The 24,612-nt window shown below is 40.1% G+C and overlaps 2 protein-coding genes across 3 annotated transcripts; one reads left to right on the top strand and one right to left on the bottom strand.

The window, feature by feature from the left end:
* Positions 1-4,377: 4,377 nt before the first annotated feature.
* aasdhppt (aminoadipate-semialdehyde dehydrogenase-phosphopantetheinyl transferase) lies at positions 4,378-13,939 on the bottom strand. Its single transcript, XM_061046395.1, has 7 exons — positions 13,605-13,939; positions 13,346-13,459; positions 12,692-12,821; positions 11,827-11,948; positions 10,727-10,888; positions 6,006-6,074; positions 4,378-4,836 (listed from the first exon to the last, which is right to left on the bottom strand). Exons 1-7 carry the CDS (start codon positions 13,746-13,748, stop codon positions 4,684-4,686), a joined length of 894 nt encoding a protein of 297 aa, XP_060902378.1. The 5' UTR covers positions 13,749-13,939; the 3' UTR covers positions 4,378-4,683.
* Positions 11,993-20,945, top strand: msantd4 (Myb/SANT-like DNA-binding domain containing 4 with coiled-coils). Of its 2 annotated transcripts, none has more exons than XM_061046394.1 (5): positions 11,993-12,115; positions 15,487-16,229; positions 17,299-17,394; positions 17,510-17,809; positions 19,075-20,945. In XM_061046394.1, the coding sequence occupies exons 2-5, from the start codon at positions 16,122-16,124 to the stop codon at positions 19,837-19,839; spliced, it is 1,269 nt and encodes a 422-aa protein (XP_060902377.1). In that variant the 5' UTR covers positions 11,993-12,115; positions 15,487-16,121; the 3' UTR covers positions 19,840-20,945. The 2 variants fall into 2 exon arrangements, with proteins under 2 accessions (XP_060902377.1, XP_060902376.1); XM_061046393.1 differs by lacking the exon at positions 11,993-12,115 and adding an exon at positions 14,361-14,455.
* The last annotated feature ends 3,667 nt before the right edge of the window (positions 20,946-24,612 follow it).

The following is a 24,612-nucleotide window of genomic DNA, read 5'->3' as shown; positions in this document are numbered from 1 at the left end:
CGTTACTTGATAATCACACATTGGGTTGGGCTGCACAGTGCATACAAAGCAGGGGTAAGCAAAATAAACAGTGATGGGGCGCTGATGGTCTTGAGGGTATAAGTCGCGCCCCATGTATGGGCCATGCGAGTGGCCAGGGATAGAATCTGAAGTGATGTTCCCTTCCTGCATGTTATTCCCCACTCTCTCTCCCTGACCCTGCTTTCCTGTTCTATCCACAGTCCTATCAAATAGGAAAAGCAACAACTGAAAAACAAACAAACAAAAAAGCACTTTGACCGGCTGATTTTTACAGTTACATTTAAGAAAACAGGCCTGGAATCAACAGAGCTCAAGGGTAATGGAGGGTGAGTCTGTCTGATAAGTAAAACATCTGTATCTAAATTTCTCCTGTTGTCAGAAGACTCCGTATTCAACCCAATAATGAACATTATGCATGATGTATGACAAGAGGCCATGGCTGCTGCTGCCGTCATTTCAGTGTGTTCAGGCGGGTGTTTCAAATGATCATAACTGTTGTTTATGTTTTTCCCCCTTGACACTGATTAATAACATTCACAATTTTAAAACTTCACCTGTTAAAAACAATCAGGTAGGACCTATTTACAGTTTGTTAGTAAGACTGATTTCTTGCTGATACTTAAATCAATGCTCTTTTTAAGATTAATAAAATAATTGAACTGGTAATGGTCGGGTTTGTCGATAAATGTGGGGTTGCAAATTTGGGAAAGTAAAATATTAAAGACCACTGAGTCAAAGTGATTGATGATTTTAACTTATGGCACTAGTGGCAAAAAGCAATCCAGTCTTGTCATCAGTTGCAGTGACAATGTTTCATATTTAAACTACCACTAACCGCAAAGCCTGAACAGATAAAGGAGAGCCTCTCTCAGCCTCCTCTCTGCGGACTTCAGGCTGCCGGCTGCATCAAAGTAGCTTCACACTCCCTTACAAGTCCACGAGGAAAGAAAGGAGGAAAAAAACCTTTGAATTTGTTTTCCAACCAGCCAACCAGACATAAACAAAGTCTGCTCTATGACACCTCAATAAATCATCTCTGCTTAAAATGTGTTCTTTTACTGCAGTTGTTGAGATTTAAAACTGTTAAATATTCTGAGGGCCTTGTCTCTTTTTTTTTTATTTATTTATTTTTTTATATTTATTTTTGGGCTTTTTTGGCCTTTAATGTAGAGATAGGACAGTGAATAGAGTTGGAAATCAGGGAGAGAGATTGTGGGGAATGACATGCGGGAAAGGAGCCACAGGCTGGATTTCAACCTGGGCCGCCCGCCTGGAGGACAATAGCCTCCATACATGGGGTGCACGGCCTAACCACTGCGCCACCAGCGCCCCCGAGGGCCTTGTGTCTTATACACTGCACTACCCTTTCCTGATTATTTGCTAGAAGTCAAATATGACTGTGAGCCTTATATCACAAGCTTCTGAAGTAATCATCCACCTTAAATCAGTGTTGAACAAGTCAAAGTGTCTACGCTATGATGGCAGACATCTTGTTTTGCCCTCTGGTGGACAGTTTGGATAAGACGATCAATTGAAGGCTAATGGAAATTGCATTGGTGAAAAAAGGCTATCTGACGAGAGGAAAAGTTATTTAAGTTATCCTGACATCAATAGCTCATTTATTTACAAATTCTGTCTCCACTTAAATGTGTCCAATTTTAACTTTAAAAAGTAACACAGCAGAGTGTTAACACATACATCTTCTCAGCTGGATTCTTTAAGGACTCAAAACGATGTATAGATGTATATTCACAGTCACAGTTTAAATGACTGACATTAGGAAATGAGCCACATAGAAATGCAAAGAAAACTGTGAGTAGTCTGTTGAAACACAACCAAAAGTTCAACGTTTGTCAAGGCAAATAGACACTAGTTAAGGATTTTGGGATGGCTAATTAGACTTCATTTGGGGCCCATGCCACCCCACACTCAGATTCTAGAGCCGTGTTGCTAGCATGACTAAAGGGTTACAATTGATAACTGCTCAGCTAACAAGGACATTTCTCCAGTCAGAAATAACATCGCTATAGTGAATCATTTCTGTAGATAATAATACTGTGTAAAATACATTGGAGACTCATTCAAGGGCTGTAATTGTTACAGTTCGAAAGGTGTTTCTCTATGAAACAATGGTTGAAAAGCATGGGGTTTCCAAAACTTCAAACTCATTTTAAAATCTGTACCAGTGACGGTCGGCCCACATTTTCAAATCAAGACGAAACTTTGCTCTTATCTTCAACGACAAGCTGGAAAGGGTCTCGTCACTTCTGGGTACTACTGGGGAAACTCTGTCTGATGCCTGAAGCACTCTTGTGTCCGTGTAAAAAAAAAAAAAAAATCCATTACCATGGTCTCCTCTTAGACACGCCAGGAAACCTGAGGAGACTAAAAATGGCCTCCCTCAGAGGAGAGCCTGTGTGACTCCAGTCTGACCCCTTTTCCCCTCCTTCACCGCCGCAGAGAACACAAGATTTAAGACGGGCGAGGAGGCAAACTAATTCTCTCCAGCTGGAGGCAATGTGTGTGTTTTCAAGCCCTATTTCTTTTACTCGCAGCACACATAAACACACTTGCAAAAACATGCACTTTGGTGACTGCACTATTTATCTGTCATACTGTCTACGATGTCTCACAGACAAACACAAACAAATGACCTCAATGAAGACATTTTAACAGCACGGTTGTCAAAAAAAAAAAGAGAAATACAATAGAAAAAATGCCTCAACTGCTGGAAGAAGGTGGAAGAAATCAAGAGAGCAATATCTGACATGAAGTGGAGCAGCAGATGTACAGGTGTCAGATAGCAGGTCTATGTCACACAGCCCACACAGGGGTCAAGAGGCAGGGTCGTGTGTGTGAGGGGCATGCAGCTCACACAATATTTGTTTGTCAGAAGAAACATAATTATCTATAATTTCCTTTCCCTGCCCTTTGATCTCTGACAGACAAACAAACAGAGAGGGATGCACGCAAGCAGCAAAAAGTACCAACAGAGTAGAGACCAATAAGAGCACTGCAAATAAAAGAAATAACATTACAATAAATATCACTCACAATACAACGAAGATAATAATGACAGTGACAAAATTATACAACATCAATTCTGGGGAAGATGCAAGTTAGTGACATGCATCATTTGAACGGGGATGCATACAGATAAAGAAAGAGGTGAGGGGACAGAAGCCGAAGCTTATAGCAGCTTAGCTATGAGCCGGTCCAAGTCAAGCCTGAAGAAACCACTTTAATATAAGCTCGATCAAAAGGAACATTTCTCATCCCAGAACACATTTACCTGCAGAAGAATCCCTTAATTATAGTGCACTCTGCCTCCCATACTAGTTTTGAGATGTAAATATCTTAAATTTCATTTCAAGATCCTGTTTATTTTGACCGCAAAATACGACGATGATTTGACTTTCACTATTCTGTCATCTTCTTACAAACACCTACCGTACATTAATGACCTAAATGTTGTGCAGCAGCCACTTAATGTGTGTTGACATATAAGTTAAGATTGGGGTGAAAGCAGAGAGGGTGCATACTGCACGCGTCTATCATTTGATCTCTAACTTCATTTTCTTACTTTATGTGGAGGAGAAAGATTCTGATTACAGGTTGCGATTTGAATGTGATATAGAAATGAGGGTTAAACCTGCACGACCTTCCACCTGCTCTACTTGAGAAAGTCAAAAAGACAGAGAACAGAAGAGAGAGAGGTGGAAGATGGAGCAGAAAAAGAGAGGGAAGGAACACGATGATCAGCTAAATGTCCTCGACTAAAACAGATAAGCTGCCAGATGGAGAGACAGAAAGAAAGAAAGAAAGGTGAAAATTCATGCAAGATAAGCGGATCAGAGATACTTGGCAGTAAAGAGGAAGTGACAAAGAAGCACAACTCGACTACTTCACATACAGTCATAAACACAGGGCTGCAAGTCTTTGTGCTGTTGATCTATGTAACAATATGACAAATAAATGTGGCTTGTTTCATTAGTTGTGGTCCACTGTAATCCCTCACATGGTAAAAGCAATCAAATACTGTATATTGAAATAAAAAATTGCTAATAGTTATACTCCTTTGTGTTCTATTAACTGGGTTTACAGACTTTACAATGGACATGAATCGTGATTAATAACAATATATTTATTTTCAATCAAGCTCTGTGTCTGATGAGACACAGCACACACATAGAGAGAGAGACTGAGAAGGTTAAAAAAAATAACAACACTGATCATTTACTTACATTAAACTCACATGAACAGCTGCAAAACTTGGCTAAACAAAGATAAGTAAAGAAAAAAAAACAAGGCACTCAGAGAAGATTTGGGATTTTATTGTTAAAATGACATGAATCCTTTTCATTTGTAAAAAGACAGCCTTTTAATTCTGAAAGCTTATATGATCAACAGGACTAAATCACTGTTCAACAAGAAATGTTTGGATGTACAGCACAGTATTGTGGAGGATTGCTTCTTAGGAAGTATTTCTCACATTTTTATGATACAGTAGAAGGTGTCAGGTGCTGTATGGATTCTGAAGTCCTCTGAGACAAACCTGTGGTTTCTGATGCATCTCTCCATATCAGTCCATGTCTTTCTTCTCTGGTACTTCTGACAGGTGTGTGTGTGTAGGTATGGCAGGTGTCAGTGTGAGACAGGAGGTTATTGTCTCTGTCTCTGCGGAGCTTCGGCCTTCATCTGGAAGCTGTCCCAGTAGGCGGGGTCTTCATCTGTCAGAGGGGAGGCGGATGCAATGAGGTCACTGAACGACAGCAGTGTGAACGTGGTGGGAGTGGGAAGGGATGGATGAAGAGGCTGAGGAGAAAACAGAATAAGGATGTTAAGTCTAACCATGATTATTTTGACACTCAGATTTAGTAAAGTCTCAACTAAAAACGATATCGTGACGTCTGCAAAATGAGTCCGGCCCACCACCCAATATGCCTTAGATACCCCTGATATAGAACAATAATAGATAAAGGACAGCTCTTCAACATCTAAATGATTATCAGAGCAATATAAAAGGGAGATAAATGACATTTTAGGCAGTGAAGATGAGCAGGGCAGACCACCCAGCATGATCTTAATGAAGTCAAATAAAGTTTCCATTTTGTCCATCTTGCAATGCATTCATCATTTCTCAGTTTTAGTAGGAAAGTCAGTCTTTCCGTCTCATGACTCTCGGTAACAATTTGAAGAAAGTGATCTTCTGTGGGTGGATCAGCTTATATCCATTTACGAGTCATTGTTTTTTTTTTCTGCTGCGACTGTAAATATTTACAAGAGGTTGCTGCCATTTCCTGTTATTCCCTCCAGCAGATCACGCAGATAAAGAGACGAAGAGGTCAAAGGGGAACAACACATATCCGCTGCATCATTCCCCAAATCTGACCCCCAAACAGTCGTATCTTTGGGCAGAGAACAACAACAACAAAAAAAGTGATGTGCCTCATCTCTTGCTCAGTATCTCCAATATGGTTTGTAGTTGTAAGATATTTTTTCAGTTTATTTTATGAATGAAATATTGGACGAGTCTATGCATCTGAATGCATAGATAGAACAACAGGTATTTCCTTTCTCAATGTTCCATAATGTCCACCAGCTTGTCTCTGACATCATCTGTCTGATGTGACCAGCTGCACATATAGGTGAGAATTCCCTTTTTATGACAAAAAGTAATACACCGTCAATATCTTATATTTCTGTCCTTCATTTGTTTTACCATTCACCTTGTTGCAGTGATGTACAGATGTACAACAGCATCAGTGTACTCACTGTGACACCGCTATTGGTTGCTTAAAGAATTACTACTTTTAAGCCTGGGGTAAATTTGCTTTTTTAAACACTGCTTACGCAGGTCATGGAAAAAAATTGCATTTTTATGGCTGCAAAATAAATATCTAAAAATGATTTAATCACACGTCCTAGGAGGAACGGTCAGAATTCAACAAATGTAAGACGTTCAACATGTAAATGTTCCTTACTGCAGAGCCTGGTTTCTCTGCTGGTCCCAGCGCTACTGCCACATGATGGTCAGCATCCAGTAAGCTCTCCTGCACGAGAAGATACACATAACACAACATCTCACACTGAGCAACAAACGTCACGTTATACTCATTTGAATTTAGAGTATATTATTATACACACATGTATTCACAAATACCATAAACAATATGACACATACTGCATGTTCATCTTTATCAGCTGTTCATGTAGATATTCACCCTGCATGCATCCATGTGATACATGCATGCGTGTGTCTCGTATCTGACTGCATAATTTCTAAGGAGAGCTATTGAAGGTTAAGACAGATAACCAGCTGTATTTACAAGTCACACAGGAAACATCAAGCTTCAATATATTCACTGAAATCTGTCAATGCTGAACGCTTGAAGCTACAAATCCATTCTACTGCATACATGATTAATACATGTTGCCAACACCAGTTTTTTTCAACCTTGCTTTTGTGTTTTTATTTTTGCAGGTTTCTTTGGGCCTTCTTGCTTTAATATAATCTGATATTTTTGCATTGTATATTCATATTTTCAAAGCACACACAGTGAAGCCTGTTGCACTGTCAGTCTATCCTGTTGAGGAGAAAAACATCCATTTAAAGGTTTTTCTGGATTAGAAATTTGTCCAGTCAAACTTTTTGTCTCAATAGAATTTGCGTAACAGTTGTTGTTAGCATGATGACACACTTAAAACCTTAGAGGCCAAACTGTGTGTTTATGTAGGAGTAACAGGTGTTGGTGTGTGTGTGAGGCAAGGGGCTATGCAGAGAATAAGGTAGCATAGAAAAAAGTTGAATAAAAAAAATGATTCAAGAAGGGACATATTGTTTTGAAATGTATGTAACTGTTTAGAAAAGAAGACTTTACTGGCCATGTGTAATCGTGTGTTATTGTGTGTGCTTCGGTGCCTGTGTCTAGAGGCTGCAGCGATGACCTCATCAGAGGTCAAGCAGGAAGTGATAACTGTCATAGCTACTCTCTGATTTAGCAAATCAACACGCACTGATCCAGAGGACGTGCGGTCAACAGCCCCGCCGCTCCTCTCATCGCTCTGTTAACACTCGGAGGTCTGAGCGTGCCTGTCTATGTAAGAGACACATCCAAAAAACATTGATTTTGTTTGAGTTCGTTTGACCCCTCAAGGTCTCTGCAATCATTCACTGATTATAAATAATGATGTGTGTCCCTGTTCGTCGAGGCTGACTGGGAGATCACTGGCTTCATCAAGGTGTGTTAGGACAATGTGTATGGATGTGTCCATCTAAAATGCTTTTTTGTCATTCTGTTGGGCTTTTAGGATGTTTGAGTTGAAGAATGTTCTTTATTGTTGAAGAGCATTTTTTGCTGGTTTTTTTTTTTTTACCATAAATATTATCTATTGTCAGCTATCTATCTAGTATTCAAAATGTTTGTATTGTCCTGCCTCTTGTTATAATTTTCAGATTGTTGCTTGTTTTTGTTCAGTCCTATATTTTGTGGTGATGACTCGATGGAAAGTCTAATAACATTTAATTAGCAATCAAGTATAACCACCCGGCCCGGGGCACTCCGTAATTGGCCATCCATTCTTACATTACAGTATAACATGGCTGCGTTAATTACTTGGCTGATTGGCCAATTGTGCATAGGAACAGTCTGCTATCCCTCGATAGTACATTATTGACAAGAAGAACAAACCGTTACTATAAAATTAAGCGGTTGCCATGGACACCTCTAATATGCATGGCTTGCAGTTAATACGATTAGATTAGATATACTTCATTGTCCTCAGGAGGGACAAACAGACCACAAGACAGGAAACCCATAAAAAACAGATCTAGTAACACATCAAAAAAAAAAAAATTCAATAGTGAGTAATAACAGCTACATAGTTAACAGTTGCTATGGACCCAGCTTCAACGGCAGATTCAGATGGACTATTTATTAGCGGAAGACATTTATCAATTTTGAATCAATAAAACCATTCCCAGATCACTATTTTTAGGAGAAATAATAATTTATTTAATGAGTATCTGTTGGGGTCTCGCTCAACCTGTCGGGGTTCCATTCTTCTCTACGAAACCCCCCCAACTAAACATGATCCCTTACAGAACTTTATTGGTATCTCTTTGAAACATACTTTGGTATGTGTGTGTTACACATGTATTTGTATTCCTTCCTTTGATGGACACTTAAGTTATTCCATGGATTCAATGAATATATGCATTCATTTAATAAGATGACTCATGCTCATTGTTTTTACATCAAATGTGTTGCAGTGAATCTTTTATCCAAGATGAAATTAATTCATTAATTAAAGGCTAAAATAAAAAAGTATTTTCTGTTTGTGCTAAAAATCTTCTAATTTATCATTTTTCCTAAAGACTGATATTTACAATGACATAATAAACTAAACAGAGCAATATGAAGAATTTCGTAACAGCAGATTACTTGATGTATTTAGAGGTTGACCAACCGTTTAATCCTTTTTGTTCTCTTTCTACGACCTATGGTGTGACTGACAAGTATCTCCTCAAATAACAAAATTACATTTGCATTTATAAATATCAATATAGAAAAGTTGTAAAGCTAGTTAGTATCCTTGATGAAGATCATTTAAATTAGAGCCCGACCGACCGATATTAGCATATCAGGTGATTATCGGTATTGACTAGTTTTATCTCTGGTATGCGCCGATATTACTACAATTATTCAGCAGTCAAATAACATTTCATCTGAGTTTCATTGTATTGAACTAGCAGTTTTCTTTCTGGCTGTCACCAGCAGGGGCGCAATGTGGATGAAAACAACCATCATCACTCTCCAGAGTGTCAAACGGTGAAGCACGTACATGCACAGTTACTGTCAGTTGAGTGACTGATCTTGTCTTTATTAAATATCTTGTTTGATGTTTGATAACTACATCTGAGGGATCCACACAATGTGTGTATCTATATCTCTCAATCTCTAAAGATCAAAGAAAGATATGAGCCCATATATCAATATCAGATTTTTCTCTTCCTAACATCGATATCGACATCGGCCCCAAAAATGTCATTTCAGTCGGGCCCTGATTTAAATATATGCACTAATGGGAAATAAAGCAGAAATGAGAGAGTGTGATGGAGATTTTTCCCTCTAATAACTAATATGGTGCCTATTTTTCTCCTCTGTCCACTGACTCTTTCGACAACTTTTAATCCCTTTTAGCCCAACAAATACAACATTCTGTTAACAGGGTAACTTGTCTTCTCCCCACAATCACAAAAAAAAGAAAAAAAAAAGAAAAAAGCATTGCCATCTACCTGCGATCGATACGGGCAAGCTGTTATTCTCTAGTGTGAAAACACGGACACTAAAACAGCATTAAAGCTTCACCACCCCAAGAGGCTTAGAGAGAGACAGGAGATGTAACATCAGGCTTTTCGAAGCAGTGGTAACCTTTTAGCAGTCACTTGTTAATCTCTCTGCCACTGGGCATGGTGGAAAAAGTGAAGGGAGGAGTGGTGTAGAGAGGACAAACATGAAGGGGGGGGGGGGGGGGGGGGGGGGGGGGGTGAGGAGCAGTCAGAAGAAGAGAGCAGGTACATGAAAAATGAAGGAAAAAGGTGAAGATAGAGAAGAAAGAGTATAAGAGAACACATCAAGGGGGGGGGGGGAGTAGAGGGGAAGGTGGGATGGAGGTGAGGAGATAAGACAACAAGGTGATGAGGAGCAGAGAAGAGGAGATGAAATGGAAAAACAGAAATATAGACGAGTGTTCTGCTCTGGTGCTTCTCTTATCTCTTGTCGTGGTGTTTGGAGGGTTTGAGGGCCACTTGATAGCCCCGCTGTTGCAATCTTCTGTGTGTATATCTCCGTAACACCACCTGGGATTCACTTTGCACATGCATTCGGGGGGGGGGGGGGGGGGGGGGGCAACTGGGGAATAGAACATGGACGACCCAACAGCAGAGCTGTAGCATCCTTTGCTTTTTAAGCTCATTGATTTCTTGAAAGCTTTGTCAAAATACTCCTAAACTTGTTCCTTTCCTTTAAAATAAAAAAAATGACAAAAAAGTGCCACAGCAGTAACATCAGGAATTTAAAAGAATGTATAAAGAAAAAGTCATGAGAAATTATGAACTTATTGAGTAAATCTAACTCTATGATTGATTCAGCGTTAGTGTGATATGAATCAAGACAGAAAAAGTAAACTACGGTTAGCAACCTGATTCTGTATCAACAGTAACGTATGTTATTGAAAAAAGAAGCAGGTATTATACGTTTTCCTTTTTCCTGCTCCTGTTCGTTCATGGACAGTGTAGAAGTATTCTGAGTAAATATTGTAAGACGTGTGTTATTGTGTTATTGTGATGGACTCATACACTGAAATAAGATCGCACACATTTGGCAGGATAAAAACAGTGAGACGAATTCAAAATGGGAAATGGAGAAAGTGAATGAAACCACTAGAACTGTGTGACTAAAAAAGTGATAAACATCAGTGAATGATACATTAAATAAGGCTGTTTGTAAAAACTGTCTGTAATATTTTTGGAATGTTTTCCCGCCTAATTCAGATTTTTACTAAATATTGTTTTTAGTCGTTTTGGTTTATTTTTTTTGTCATACCTTTCAAAAGAAATATCACAACTTCCTTTTAAATCAATATTTTAGGCAGTTTTTTTTTTGTTGTCCTTTTCACTGTTAGCATCCGTCTTCAAACTCACTTCAAAAATCCAGTCGTCTTCCTCATTTTCGTCTAGATGCATCTTGGTCTGGTGCAGAGCATGGCCCGCCGTGAGAGGCTCAGAGGTCAGGTGAAACTCAACCCGCTGCAGGTTGAAGCCCAGGCCTGTGCCGATGGCTTTGATGAAGCTCTCCTTAAGGGCCTTGGTCGGAAAAGAAAGGAGGACACCCAGTCATGTCATGCAGAAAATAATCACAGGCACTTTGAGGCAAAAAAAACAAAAAAACAAGACTTTTGTGTTGTCTCGCTAAGCTGAGGAGGAAAGTCTGTGTCTGTGTCTGTGTGTGTGTGTGTGTGTTTCATGTGTTTTGGCTCAGTAGCAAAGTAACTTAAAACCACAACAGATGGGAATCCATGCACACATGTCTAACAGTGTGCATACAAAAGAGATACATGGTGCTTATGTGTGTTGAGCCAAAACCCCTCTCGACAACCAATGAGCCACAATAACAGTATTACAAGGCTAATTGCTATGGCAACCATGGAACTCTGACATTAGTCAACAGTGTGATGATGATATCAGAGCTGCTTGACGTCTCTGTGCCACCCTCTCAATCTCACCACATCTTTACTTAGCACCGCCGATTCTGCTGATGTCCATCTGTGTGTGTTGGTGTGTGTGTGCGCGCGTTTGTCTTTTCTGTGTGTTTTTGGCAAGGAAGAAAATATATTAGACAAACAAAAAATGACAAATACTGAGAAAGGGAAAATAGAGAGCTATTGTGTATCTGTGAGGAATACAAACTAGGACAGACAAGGACAGAATGTGAGAAATATGAGGAGAGAAAAACAGAGTTAACACTTGTGTGTACAAAATGTATTAATGTGTGTGTGTGTGTGTGTGTGTGTGTGTGTGTGTGTGTGTGTGTGTGTGTGTGTGTGTGTGTGTGTGTGTGTGTGTGTGTGTGTGTGTGTGTGTGTGTGTGTGTATGGCTCAAAGGCCATCATAAATGTTATTTTTCTTCCTACGTTTCCTCCACACACATGCGCAAAAAAAAAAAAAAGACGAGGAAAAAGGCACTGCTCATGGGGGCCAAGAAATGCAATGTGACGACAGGGTAGTATGGCTGCCATGGTTACCCAGTGGCGGTAGAACGTGGCGAGCTGCTGGTGCTCTGAGCCGGCTGATTGGATGACGCTCCACTCGTACACTGTAAACTGACGAGTCATGATGCGGAAAAACTCCGGCACAGAGCTGCTACCTGGAGGGGGGGGGGGAAGAAAGACAGGGTGGCAGAGGAGAGGACAGAGGAGAGGTGTGAGGGACAATGAAGAACGATGGGGAAGATATCAGAAGTGAAGGAAGGGAGGAAGAAGAAGAAGAGGGGAAAGCAGAGTAAGGTGTGAGGAAGATGGAGGCAGACTTCAGGTAAAGCTAGCGAAGAGATTATCCAAACAACATTGAATGCACCCATGACACACACACACATTCACACACACATGGAAAACAAAACATCTGCAAACCAAGGCAACGTTGGCCTTGACTTTTAACATACACAAGGCAACAGTGAACCCTTGTGGTGAAGTTTGATATTTAAAGAAGAAACAAATAACATGCCTGCCTTATTGTGGGGATTGGGGATTATTTCTGACAGATTTTGGCTGTGATTAAATATTCTAAATTTTTAGATAATTAAAATGAACAGCTGAGACAGAAGTTTGTAGTTATATTTTTTAAATAAGGTTTTTGCCATGATTCAACATCTGTAGTTACGTTTGTTCGACATGTTCAGGGTCTTGAATATTGGAAAGTCTCCTGGTACATCAACAAAGATAATCTGCCACAAGACAACTAGTAGAGGTTGTTGTAAAAAAAACAAAAAAAAAACATCTCTAACATGTATTTAACAAAACCTGTGTGCATCTGGGCCCTAAAAGCAAGACATTTCTCAAGTTTCAGCAAAAATATCTGCAAATACTGATCGGACGAAACACCAGTTATCACCTGGCATGGCGGTCTTCATGATATCCACTCCCACTTGCATGCCTTGCTCTGCAGCGAGCACTGCGTAGTCTCCTTGATGTGACAGGTTGAAACTCCATGCAGGTTGTTTAGGGCCTGAATCAGAACCGACCTGGACGCACAGCAAAACAGCAATCATTACGTAAATACTTAAATCACATGACAACAATAATCGACATCAATGAGCTACTTTAAAAAAAAAAACAATTTAAAAATAATAATTTATTCAGCTACATTGAAGTTTTGGTCACAGTTTGACCTGTACCACTGCAACTGGTAAGAAGACATATATCCACCTGTGTTATGTATTTGTCTTCCCTACTAAACTTTACTACCCGAGTGTTTTTAAACTAGACCAAAATAGAAAAGTTTGGTTGAAATTTGTTCAAACCCAATAAACTTGCAGGGACTTTAAATTAGTTTACATTCATCTCCACAACATTTAAAGTAGCTTCACTCAGTGTAAACACGATGATACAAGACATGATGAACATGTGAAAACTGTCAATGTGCAATAAGTATTTAAAGGGACAGGTGTGGTGTTAAAAGAGAAGGTGAGACTGAAACTAGACATCATGAAACAGAAGAGAGAGAGAGTAGTTTGCTTGCTGGATAAACTGTAGTCATGGTGTGAACCTTCAGTGGTGCTGCCAGGTAAGGTTTCCCTCTAGGTGATCTCTCCAGTCTGATGTCTGACCAGGGGATCCCCATCCTCTCACACACAAATCTCCTCAGCAACAACCTGCCAGCCTGATGGGAGAGAGAGAGAGAGAGAGAGAGAGAGAGAGAGAGAGAGAGAGAGAGAGAGAGAGAGAGAGAGACAGTCTGTGAGTGTTTCACACGTGTTTATTTTGTAACAAGCGACAGAAGCTGGAGTGTTTTCAGTCAGGCTCACCACAGCTGATTTGGCATCCTTGGCAAACACAAACTGTCCGATCCTGTCCTTCTCTTCCCGCTGAATGCAGCGAGCAGCGAGCAGCCAATCAGACCTGCTCGGTGTCCACGAGCCACAGCGGAAAGCCCACCGAACAGAGCCCATCTCCTCACCTATTACACCTGTTCATCTAGACCCCCACAGAGCGTCACAAGTTTGCTGACATTTGGTTTCACTTGCCCATTGTTCGTCAACAGAGGTGACGTAAATTAAAACACAAAACGCTGCCACATTGTTTACGTTTTAGATTTGACAGCCGTGCACATGCCCGGAACAGCTTGGCGAGATCTAATGTCGTCATAAGTGGGCGCGGTGGAGGATTGACCAATAGCAGCGATCGAAACTGTGCGCAACCAACGACGCCTTAAAATGCTCTCGGAAGTATTGTAAATACCCACACACTGCGTTGAGAGACCCATAAATACATATTTTTTTAATACGATTCAGCTCATAAGATATTTTAGAAAGTATTTACTGGAACAGTGAGACTGTAAAGATCGTGTTACTCAACCCGTCCCCTGTTAAAACAACGTCTCTAAAACGGGCCAGATCCTACACAACCAATTACTTTCCTCCCTTCCGCACAACTTTGGCAGATAAATGTGCAGTGCTTCTTCAGAAGTAGTAAACCTAATTTTAGTGTTTGCTCCGATGTTTTATGCAATTTATTATCTCATACTGGCGCCTGCCAATCCGTACTATTTTTTAACTTGAACGCGGAGAGGTTACCGTTTCCGAGTTTACAGTGAACGCAGCATTGAAATTGTACCTCTAGGATGTTGTTTTCATTGCAGAACATCTGTGTGTGTAAGGTGAGATATCTTCATAATATATTTCAGGTCATGTTTAAATGCAGGCGGTGGTGGTGCAGAAAAGAAGACTGCATTACATTTTTAGATATTGATGAGGATTTTGGGTTGTGCTCGTCAGATTAGAAAAAAAATACTCGTAGCGTACTATTGCTCGAAAACACTCCGTTATTTTAACTGGAAAATAATGCGTGTGGGGATAACCTAGAAGCACATCTTTATTGAAGGTGTCGTGTTTTTTTCTTCGTCTACCAGGAGTGCACACGGTCTTTATAGCCTTAGGTTCATTTGTCCTATTCTATTTAAACACAGGCTGTGATATTGATACTGTTTATTTTCTGCTTCTTATCTGAGGTTTTAACCTCCAGAGGAAGGGTTATTGTTGCTCCTGAGAAAATAGAAACAGTAAAGTGCAAACAGCAGTATGGCAGGATATGCATGCTGTTTCCCCCTACAATAGATTTTCTCTTTATTGACAAATATTTAAGACAAGGATAGATCCCTTTCTAAAGATTTACATATAAAGACAAATTATCCCACTTTGACCCATAAAATAAGTCTATTGCATGTAAGATGAGATGAGATGAGATGAGATGAGATATACTTTATTATACCCAGAAGAATTTGTCTTGGAGCCTGTCCTGAAATTAAAAAGTGCATTAATAGAAATTAATAGAATTTATTACTGTAAATATTATTTATCTTATTTTTACCTCATTTTATTTGATCTATTTTACCTTATCTTTTTACCTCATTTTGGTTGTATTGCACCGTGGGTCGGAGACAAACGCAATTTCGATTCCACTGTATGTCTGGCATATTTTGAAATTGACAATAAAGTTGACTTTGACTTTGATCATACAAAACACGTAACAATTCTGTATATACATAAAACACCTTGACGTATTGCAAGGGCCGTATAATATGGACGTCCATCAACAAATAAATATAGCCTACCTCAAGTTTGGTTATAAAAAATCAGCACATTCTGTATCCTACTAATACACAGTGCCTGTTCTCTGTCTTTACTACAGGAAGAATGCAGCACCCTGTCAGCCTGTGATGCTTCCTCCCTGTAAGCTCCTCTGGCAGACGTATAGGCAGAATAAACAAAGGTCAAGAACCCTAAGTCTCATCTTGATAACCTCTGTGGCCTTGGCTTCATTTAAGAAGAACCCCAATCCAGGCAAAACTTCCTTCTCCCTCTGAAGTTCGAGAAAGGTTTGGATGATTAACTCAACAAGCCGACCAGCTGTGACCTCTGCAATTACACACACTAGTTTGTACCTTACATCTACACATCTTCAAGTGTCACGTGCTGCTGCACAGAGGCAGCCTCTAGTGTAACAGCTGGGATCAGTCTCCCAAGTGGAACACTTCACAGGGACTGCCGGTGACACTAAGGGATTCCTTGTTGATGAAACTGAGAAATGGCGTAACAACAAACATAAAAAAATCTCTCCATCTGACGCAGGACGGAGCACCCACCTTCATCTGCTCTATTTCTATTTCTCTTTTTTTTTTTTTTTTTTTACCTTTTTACATTTCTTCTTCCACACAAACTCTTTCATCTCTACCATAAGCTTCATTTTTTTCCCCCAGTTGTCTCTCCTTGTCTCTGTTTTGGGTTTTCCAACCCCTCCTTCCTGTCAAGCTGGATTTCCTGCAGATGAAGCATCTGAAGAGGAAGAGGAAGAGCAACTACAGTGTGAGAGAAACACAAACTCTCATCAGAGAGATCCATAAGAGGAGGGACGTGTTGTTCTCCAGGCAGCAGGTGACGTTTTTTTCATTTTTTCCCATGCTATCTGATAAGAATACATACATTAAGAGCTGTTAATGCATTAAAACATAATAATACTACATCACAAATAAGTACCACCATGCTATGCTGCAAACAAATGATACAACATTTTCTGTTGAGCAGGATGTTATGTATGAATTTGCAATAATGCTGATGCATTTACTGCACTCCGATCAGTATGTAAAGAACAGTAGACAAAAGACTTATGTTCTGTAATCGCTGTCCTCTGAAGAGGAAACTGAGTTGGACATATCATCAACAGTAAGAACCAATCAGCACAATCATGTATGCAAACCCCTCTGTCCAATAAGCAGCTTTGTCCAAGTCATCTTCAAGCTGTTGTAAAATGTTTGTACATTTCTTTTATATATTAGTGAAAATCAGTACATATGCTTATTACTGGCTAAAACCCAGCACGCATAGGGAGTCTTATATGTATATGTATGTATAATAAAGTAGAGACAGATTTTTCTTAGGGGGCTTGGACAACATTAAATTACTGTAAGAAGTGATTACCCAATAGCAAGGCAGAAGCACAAGACAAACACTTGACTTGGACCAATCAAGTGGTTGCATCAGTAGCTTGGCCCATATTATTACATCAGTATCGAAAAGTAGATGCTTTGTACAAAGACAGTGCTTTAGAGGTATGCCAAATATGTTTTGAATGATTTGAAAGTTGAATCTCCATTACCTTGGATGTCCACCAGAGAGCGCTAACACTGTTCATTTTCAGCCGAAAGATGTTAAACTCCCATCTTCATCAGAACTCAAACAAACAAACAAAAGGAACACTCAGCCACTAAATGCAACCCTTACAAACAAGGTTTATAGAAGAATATATATCTTTCAACCAATCCATCACTATTACATTGTTTTTAAGTCAGTATTGATGCTGGTATTTGCCTCTTACTATCCTGAGGCTATACATCACAGGATGAGTTTGACTAGCATGGCAGCTTTTTAATGCTTCATGGAAAACTGGCATTGATATAAAACGTATATTGTTTATGTGTGTTTTTTTTCTCTTTGTGTTTGACAGAACACAGCAATTAATGAGCTGAAGAGACAGGCATGGGAGGAAGTGGCGCAAGGTGTAAATTCACTGGGGGAGGGAGAGCTACGCACTGCTGCTGAGGTATATTTATTTATTTGTTCCAAGTCATGCTTTTACTTTTTAAAATCTCATCCTGTCTTTACCCCCTCTAATCTCTCGGAACACTTCCCTCTTTCCTTTCTGACCTTCTGCACAGGTGAAGCGTCGTTACCTGGACTGGCGTGCACTGATGAAGAGAAAGCAGCTTCAGGCTGAGCTCTCTCTCTCCTCCTCCTCGTCCTCCTCATTGGTCATGAAGACAGAGTACGATCAGTCGTCCCCTGAGCACGAGGTGGCTTCTCTGGGATCTGGCTGTGACCAGCTGATTGACCTCTCGGGCCTCTCAAAGGATTGTCACTGCGACTGGCCGGAGCTTGAGGGTCTTAGTGAGCCGAGCGGACAGGCCATGATGGCACCTCTGGGTGTGAAGATGGAGGACGACGTCAGTGAATACAGAGTAAGAAAAAGAAGCTTATGGTGCTACGGTAATTATTATGTCTGTAGGAATAAAAGCCTCTGTAGATTTTGATTAAACCTAATTAAAATATGCATCTACATAGTGGTTCTGTCAGATCAGCTTTTGACACAGGGCTCAGATTATTAACTCTGTCATAGGAGGAGAATCAGTCTATACTTACATGGCACTATTTGCTTTAATTAGCTTCATTATCAGCAGCAGTTATATGAAACATATCACAGTGATTATAGCACATTATGTAGCTCAAGTGGCCCTTGTTTGTCTTGTCTTTTAATGGAACACATGTAGGTCCACAAGGCAGATCAAACTTAATCATCAAGACCGTTACTTTAATTTAAACATGACATTTAATGTTAGTCTTTGCTGATTGCATTAAGCTCTCTTTCATTATCTGTTCAGATTGTGAGTCGTATGTCACTATCTTCCACAAAAACTCCATAAGGATCCTCCAATTTAGTCTTAACAGTCTTATTAAAGTGTTTCATGGTTAAATGTTTCATGTGAGCCAGACTATTCGCAGCTGAGAGAGCCAAACACTTCTAATGCACTCAAAAAACACATAGCATTTTACCAAAACACAAACCTCCCAACTATATGCTGTGAAATGATCCTAGATAATCTTAACTAGGATCTTTATATACAGTATAAGAATCTAAAAACTACAGAGGCAGGTATCCGGATTTTTTACATTCTAGTATGGCTCAAGCTCCAAACACAATCGATCCTTTATTTCCCATAATGCAACTTTATCTCACCCTCTTCATAGTTACTTTGGAGGGCCATGCTTGGAATACGGGATTCTTAAAATCATTTTAAAGTCAGTTTGAAAATCACTCAACAGATGTGTTTTTTGTCAACATGAGTATGTTATAGTCCGCCTCGTGGGCTAAACGTTGTTTATTGTTGCTTGCTTGCTAATCATTAGTGGCTCCTTCTTCTTCCTTATTGGCTATTGTGGTCCTTGGAAATTTCTGACATATTCAGGCAAAAAAAAAATCATTTGTTTTTGATGTAATCACAGTAGACTCAACGAGGGATTGCAAACTCCACGAGGGTTTCAAACTGGAGCAGTTTAACCCAGCAGTTTAGATTTCTCTCTGATTGTTTAGGGGTTAAAATCAGCTATAAATCTACCTGAAACTCCTGTAGCCTGATCCCAGTCTAAGGCTGTGCAAAGCTTCCTTTACAGCCACATCATAAACCCTTTTTTCACGTGTTTTAATGACTTCACCCTTTCCCTCTAGCTGAGCGGTGACGGTGACGTGGGAGATGGAGAAATAGATGAAGATGACATCCCCTCCCTCCTCAGTGACATGGAGTCACGTGGGGAGGGGCATGTCAGTGATGTTTACTCCCACAACGGGGACTTGGGGATGCTCACCTCCTGTAAAACGCCGACCTCCACATTCAGCAGAGACTTGACACTTCCTGGGGGCCCCATGGGGATGTCAGCTCATGTTCTGGGTGGAGTAACCAATCATGAAAACACGGGGGCGGGCTTCCTGTTTGCTATTGAGAAACAGCGATTGGAGCTGGAGAAACAGCGCCTGGCTGTGGAAACCGAACGCCTGGGGGTAGAGAAAGAGCGACTAGGGGTGGAGAAGGAGCGTCTCCGACAGATGGAGGTAGAGAGGGAACGACTGCATCTGGAGAAAGAGAGGCTACAGGTGGAGAGGGAGAGGCTGAGGCTCCAGCTGCTTAGCCAATCCGAACATGCTGACTCCTCCTTCAACCTGCCGCCGCAACAAGGCCCGCCCTCGTCCTCCACGCCTGCTTTATCCTCCACCCACTATGAGGGACAGAGAGATAGAGAGAAAGAAGGCAAAGGCTGGACGTCGGCGGTGGATCTGGAGACAGAAAGGCTTAAACTGGAGAAGGAGAGACTGCAGCTGGAGAAAGAGAGACTGCAGTTCTTTAAATTCGAGGCTGGCAGACTGCAGATTGAGAGAGAACGCCTCCATGTGGAGAAAGAGAGAATGCAGCTGCACAAAGATCATCAGGGCCATTGAGGAGAAGACTTAAAAAAGAAAAAAAAAGAAGAGAGATTTAACAATATGTTGAGTGGCACAAGCAGCTGCTCACCCAAGCCTTTCACGCTTTGAAATTTGGCCAAGGAGAAGACTGACACAGAGGGCTGACATATTTACGACCATCACGATAACGCAGTGCCTTATGATGTCTTCATAAAATGGGTGACGGGACAAAAAAAGATACATAAAATCATGATCATGAATCATGTGATCATAAAAATCATGAACTAGGATTCGTTTGGCACACACAGCTGGATAGCCCTGAGCATCTTTGATTTATACAATGTGACAAGTTTGAACAGCTGTTCAGTGCACCATCTAAATATGCTAATGCACAAAACATTCGACAACAAAAGCTGTAGTATGAATGCAACACATGCTTTTAAGTGTAGACATGTTTTATATAAGAATATGTGAACAACTGGAAATTGTGTCCTAATCTTTATTTATGCAGCAAATCAGTGCCAAGTAATCCACTGCATGAGTGCTCGCCTTTTTTTTTACTGATAGTTTTATGTTACTATCAATGCTGTGTTAAAATGTTCATTGCATGTTAATATTGTGATTTTGTAGGCTGGCTTTTAACCTGATATTACACATTATGTTACAGTTGCCAAAGCACTTTTTGAACAAGAAACTAAGGCAGCTAAATTTGAATCCAGCCATCATTTTGTCTTTAACACCTGTGCTGTTCCTTTTCTAAGATTAGTTATGTCTGGAAGTTTTGGTTGCATGCAAGAAAACGTGAGTGTTTTAATTTCTGATGTCCAAAAATATACAGAGACATGTTACAGTGTCACTTGAAGAGTACATATCATCCAACACAGCACTTTGTACTATTACTGTTTTTGAATATTTGTCCATTTTTTTTCTTTAAATATCTTGATATCAGATAACCTGACCTGATAAACAGCCACAGTTTCTTGTCATTTTTCTTATATTGTCAATAACTGATATGTATAAATATCTGTCTATGCATATCAGTTGTCATATTTCACTCATTCCTTTAGTTCATGGCTGTGAAAAAACGTTTAGACATTTGTCTTCAGAGTTGAATAAAATCAAGCCCCACAAGTACTGCTTTTGATGGCCAGCCTCTCTCATGTCTTTATGTTCCCAGTGCTGCCTTCAGAGAGAGATATTAAAAGAGAATCAGAAGATGATTACACTTTATTTGTCCTCTGTATGGGTGCTCTCAGAGAGCCCATCAGGGGGTTCTCTGGATCAATGCAGGCTAATAAGAAGAGACAAGCGTTTAAAATCACTCGTGGAGCATAACACCAAATCTTTAAAGAGCCAACTTTTGAGGATTTCACTGAAGCTGATGTAACCCAGTGACACAGGGCCTTTTTGAAATTTTACATTTGAATGTTTTTTTATATCACGGAGAAATGAAAGTGCAAAAGTGGAGCTCTTAAAAAGAGCAGAGATTATAAAGGTGGCCAGGTCGGGATGATATTTAAAACATCTAGATAAAAAGTGTGAGCTTCTCTCAACTCTTAAATAACACGAGCCCCCACAGATCCCAACATACTGTACTGTACATGTACACACACATACTCAGAGGCGCTGCTTGTCAACAGGTTAGGCAGGCAACTGCTTGGGGCCCCAGACCAGTAGGGGGCCCCAGAGGGCAGACAAAATTTAAACTAAGGCAGTGACCCATAATGTGCAAATTTTGCAACGACAGTAGGAAACCTCCCTAAGGGAGCCCCTTCTGACAGCATTCACTTCCATTGCCCTGCTGAACACTGGTTGGAGGGCCCCCCCAACTGATTTTTGCCTTGGGCACCAACAGACTCTAGAATCGCTACTGCACATATTGTACTCATACAAACACAGTCACTAAAAATTTAAGCTCATAACAGGCAGATCAAATAATAAAGACTGCTCTATTTTTTGATACCTGTACCTAAAATATCCTTTGCTGGCTTCAGGGTTTGTGTTGAATATCCACGATATTGTTATGAAAATGGTCCCTCAGCTTAGTGCTGAGAGCCTAGTGACTCTCCTGACTGCTGTGTGGACTGTATGACACATGTCAGCTGAGGCCAGAGATGGAGACAGAAATAAAGTAGTATTTCCTCTCCTAATAATAAAAAACATACAGGTGCCATAGATTGAAACTAAAAGCTCACGGACCTCACTTTTGTCTGGGTCTTCCCATGGATTTAAGAGCTCTATTACCTTTAAAGCATGTCTGACATTCAGTTCACTTCGGTTTTCGGAGATTTGAAAAAGAAAAAATTGTGGATGGACATCAGAGCTGATCTCAGGTCTTTGTGAGCAGAGTTGCTGCAGAATTCTGAACATTTTTCATTTCACAGAGGGTTGCTTTAGTAGTTTAGACAGAAGAGATATACAGTGAGTCAGCTGAGCCTTGCCAAACTGACATTCAGTCTTCGGGTTTCACTTTGGCAAGAATTCTTCGATGTTGACATGTTTTTTGTGTGTGTTGCAGTTGATGTATCTAACAAACTAGAGTTGTTTTGCAATTTTACGTCTTTTTATATGTGTTGAAGGTAGATTCAAATACGTTCTTTTAGAGAAAAAGAAATAAAACAGCAATCAGGCTAACATGCGTGTCACTTGAATATGTAGCAGCGGTGTGTCGTTTGAATATGGGGAAATATACTGAAAAGTGAAAAGAGTAAGTTGTTGTTCCCTTTGGGCATTTTGCTCAAGATGATTTGAGTTTAAAAGCGCTGAAGGGATTTTCTGATTTTTTGCAACCTCCTTTAGAAAATTATCTTGACGTACATTGACAATGGAAAAGCTAAGGGTGTTCTTTCTCCACAAGCCACCATGATTTCTCCTGTGATTTGAAGAGAAGAAGATTGCACTTGCAGCACTTGTACGCCATGATGGTCACTCTGACTCTGACTAGATTCACTTTAAACATGGTCACAGTGTACCACGAGACGAGACAACAGATATTTTTTACTCACTGTGAGCAAAGAGATCCGAAACAATCCATTGGTTTGAGTTCCCTTTGATTCACTTTTGACTCTTTACTTAATTATTAAATCACACTTTTATGATGGCATGAAAATAAATACAAATCTTTTCATCCTCATTTAGTTGGAAAAGGATAGTACCAATATAACAGCTTAGAATCACAGACGTATGTGTGCATTTGCTCTCATCATGTATGACTCTGTTTATGCAATATGTTATTATTATGTTTGTTTCAAAAGTACTTCTCAGTAGTCCTGCAATAACTAAACCACAACAGCACCAACAGCAGCGGTGACAACAACAAAACAGCATGGGGTGAGCTACAGGGAGTGATTATGGAATTCAATTTCCTACATGTGATCAAAGCAAATGTGAGAGCGGTGGAGGTGGACATGAGGGGAGAGGATCTCTGGATGAGAAATCAAAACAAATGCAAAAAATGGAGAGACAAGACAGGTGGGGGGGGGGAAGACGATGAGCAGAGGAATACAGATCAGAGGAGAAATAAGGTGGGGCTGAACAGAATGAGGGATAATACAGAATTGAGAGAGACAGAGGAAGATGAGATGTAATGAGCCAATGGAAATCAAAAGGGAATGAAGGCTGCTGTATCTCTGCAGATAAAAGAGACTGATTGAAGATGTGTGTGTGCACACGTGTGCGGTTGCATGTGAAGGTTGCAAGGTTAAAAGGGTGGCAGAGCCGCCTCAAAATTGTTATTTTGCTTCATCCTCGGGTAAATGGGAAATACTTGTCTGTAATAACCCAGTGTGGTAGGTTAGTGTGTGCTTGTTTGTCTCTGTGTGTGAGAGTTTAAGTGAGAGGGGATATAATGGGAAATGCTTGTCAGTGATGGCTCTGCATTAGGGGTGTTAGGTCTCCCTGGACTGAAAAAAAAGGAGCCCAAATGACACAATCGCAAAGGGATATTTAACCCAGTAACTGCTGGTCTGAAATACTAGAAACCATGCAGCATCTGGCTTCTGGAACAATTGGTATAAAATCAAGTACAGACAGTCATAGTCTCCAGATGATGAAACCTATTGACTTTGACAAAACTCTTTTTATGTGACCCTCCCCCTACCATAGGTTAGACTTTTTTTTGGTTAAGCAATTTTGGTATAAGATGATAATCCTTGATAATTTCTGGATTCATTTACAGTTATTCATGATCCCCTCTGGATGACATCACTTTGGTAACGCCCTGACTTTTGTACAGCACAAACATCAAGTTTTCTAGCCTTATTAAATGTCAACATACTAACATGCTACTCAATAGAAGTAAATCATGCTAGCCAATCCTAGCATTATGAACATATTAGCATTTTCATTGGAGGGATAATTTAAAGTGAGTCATTTGAGGTACTTATACACAGTGTTACTACAGTACAATCTGCTCAGCATGGCCCCTGTTTGGAAAGGATGGCTGTAGTACTAACACAGAAGCTAAGCCATGTATTGCTATGAATTGGATCTAGAGCTAAATAAAAAATAAATGTCACAAAAAAAAGACCAGCTTTGAAACAGAAACACTTCATTTTATAAATGCAGAGTTGATGTTTAAACGCAGTGCAAGAAGCTAAAGCTGTAAGGCAAAGATCACTCAATGAAAGTAGCAAAACTACAAGAATGAACTGTCTGACCGAAACATTAAATCTAATCTAAAGTATAACAAAGTGTCCATCTTATATAGGAATAGGAATATAGAGGTTTTATAGTTTAGAAACTTTAGTAGGAAATATCTTTTTTGAAATCAAATGATCCAATGTAGGGCCTCTCTAAGCTTTCTCACCC

The sequence above is a fragment of the Labrus mixtus genome, chromosome 9, assembly GCF_963584025.1.
Source record: "Labrus mixtus chromosome 9, fLabMix1.1, whole genome shotgun sequence".
In the NCBI taxonomy this organism is placed as follows: domain Eukaryota; kingdom Metazoa; phylum Chordata; class Actinopteri; order Labriformes; family Labridae; genus Labrus; species Labrus mixtus.
The sequence above is the reverse complement of the archived record's forward strand: the minus strand, read 5'-3'. Positions and strand labels throughout refer to the sequence as shown.

What these genes read in the sequence shown, in the direction of transcription:
- aasdhppt (XM_061046395.1), bottom strand. Translation starts at nt 13,748, where the DNA reads ATGGGCTCTGTTCGGTGGGCTTTCCGCTGTGGCTCGTGGACACCGAGC. An exon ending in CATGAAGACCGCCATGCCAG is followed by an intron (nt 11,949 to 12,691) that starts GTGATAACTGGT and finishes CCCCCCCTCCAG; the next exon opens with GTAGCAGCTCTGTGCCGGAG. An exon ending in AAGACGACTGGATTTTTGAA is followed by an intron (nt 6,075 to 10,726) that starts GTGAGTTTGAAG and finishes CTTCTCGTGCAG; the next exon opens with GAGAGCTTACTGGATGCTGA.
- msantd4 (XM_061046394.1), top strand. Translation starts at nt 16,122, where the DNA reads ATGAAGCATCTGAAGAGGAAGAGGAAGAGCAACTACAGTGTGAGAGAA. An exon ending in TGTTGTTCTCCAGGCAGCAG is followed by an intron (nt 16,230 to 17,298) that starts GTGACGTTTTTT and finishes TGTGTTTGACAG; the next exon opens with AACACAGCAATTAATGAGCT. An exon ending in ACGACGTCAGTGAATACAGA is followed by an intron (nt 17,810 to 19,074) that starts GTAAGAAAAAGA and finishes CTTTCCCTCTAG; the next exon opens with CTGAGCGGTGACGGTGACGT.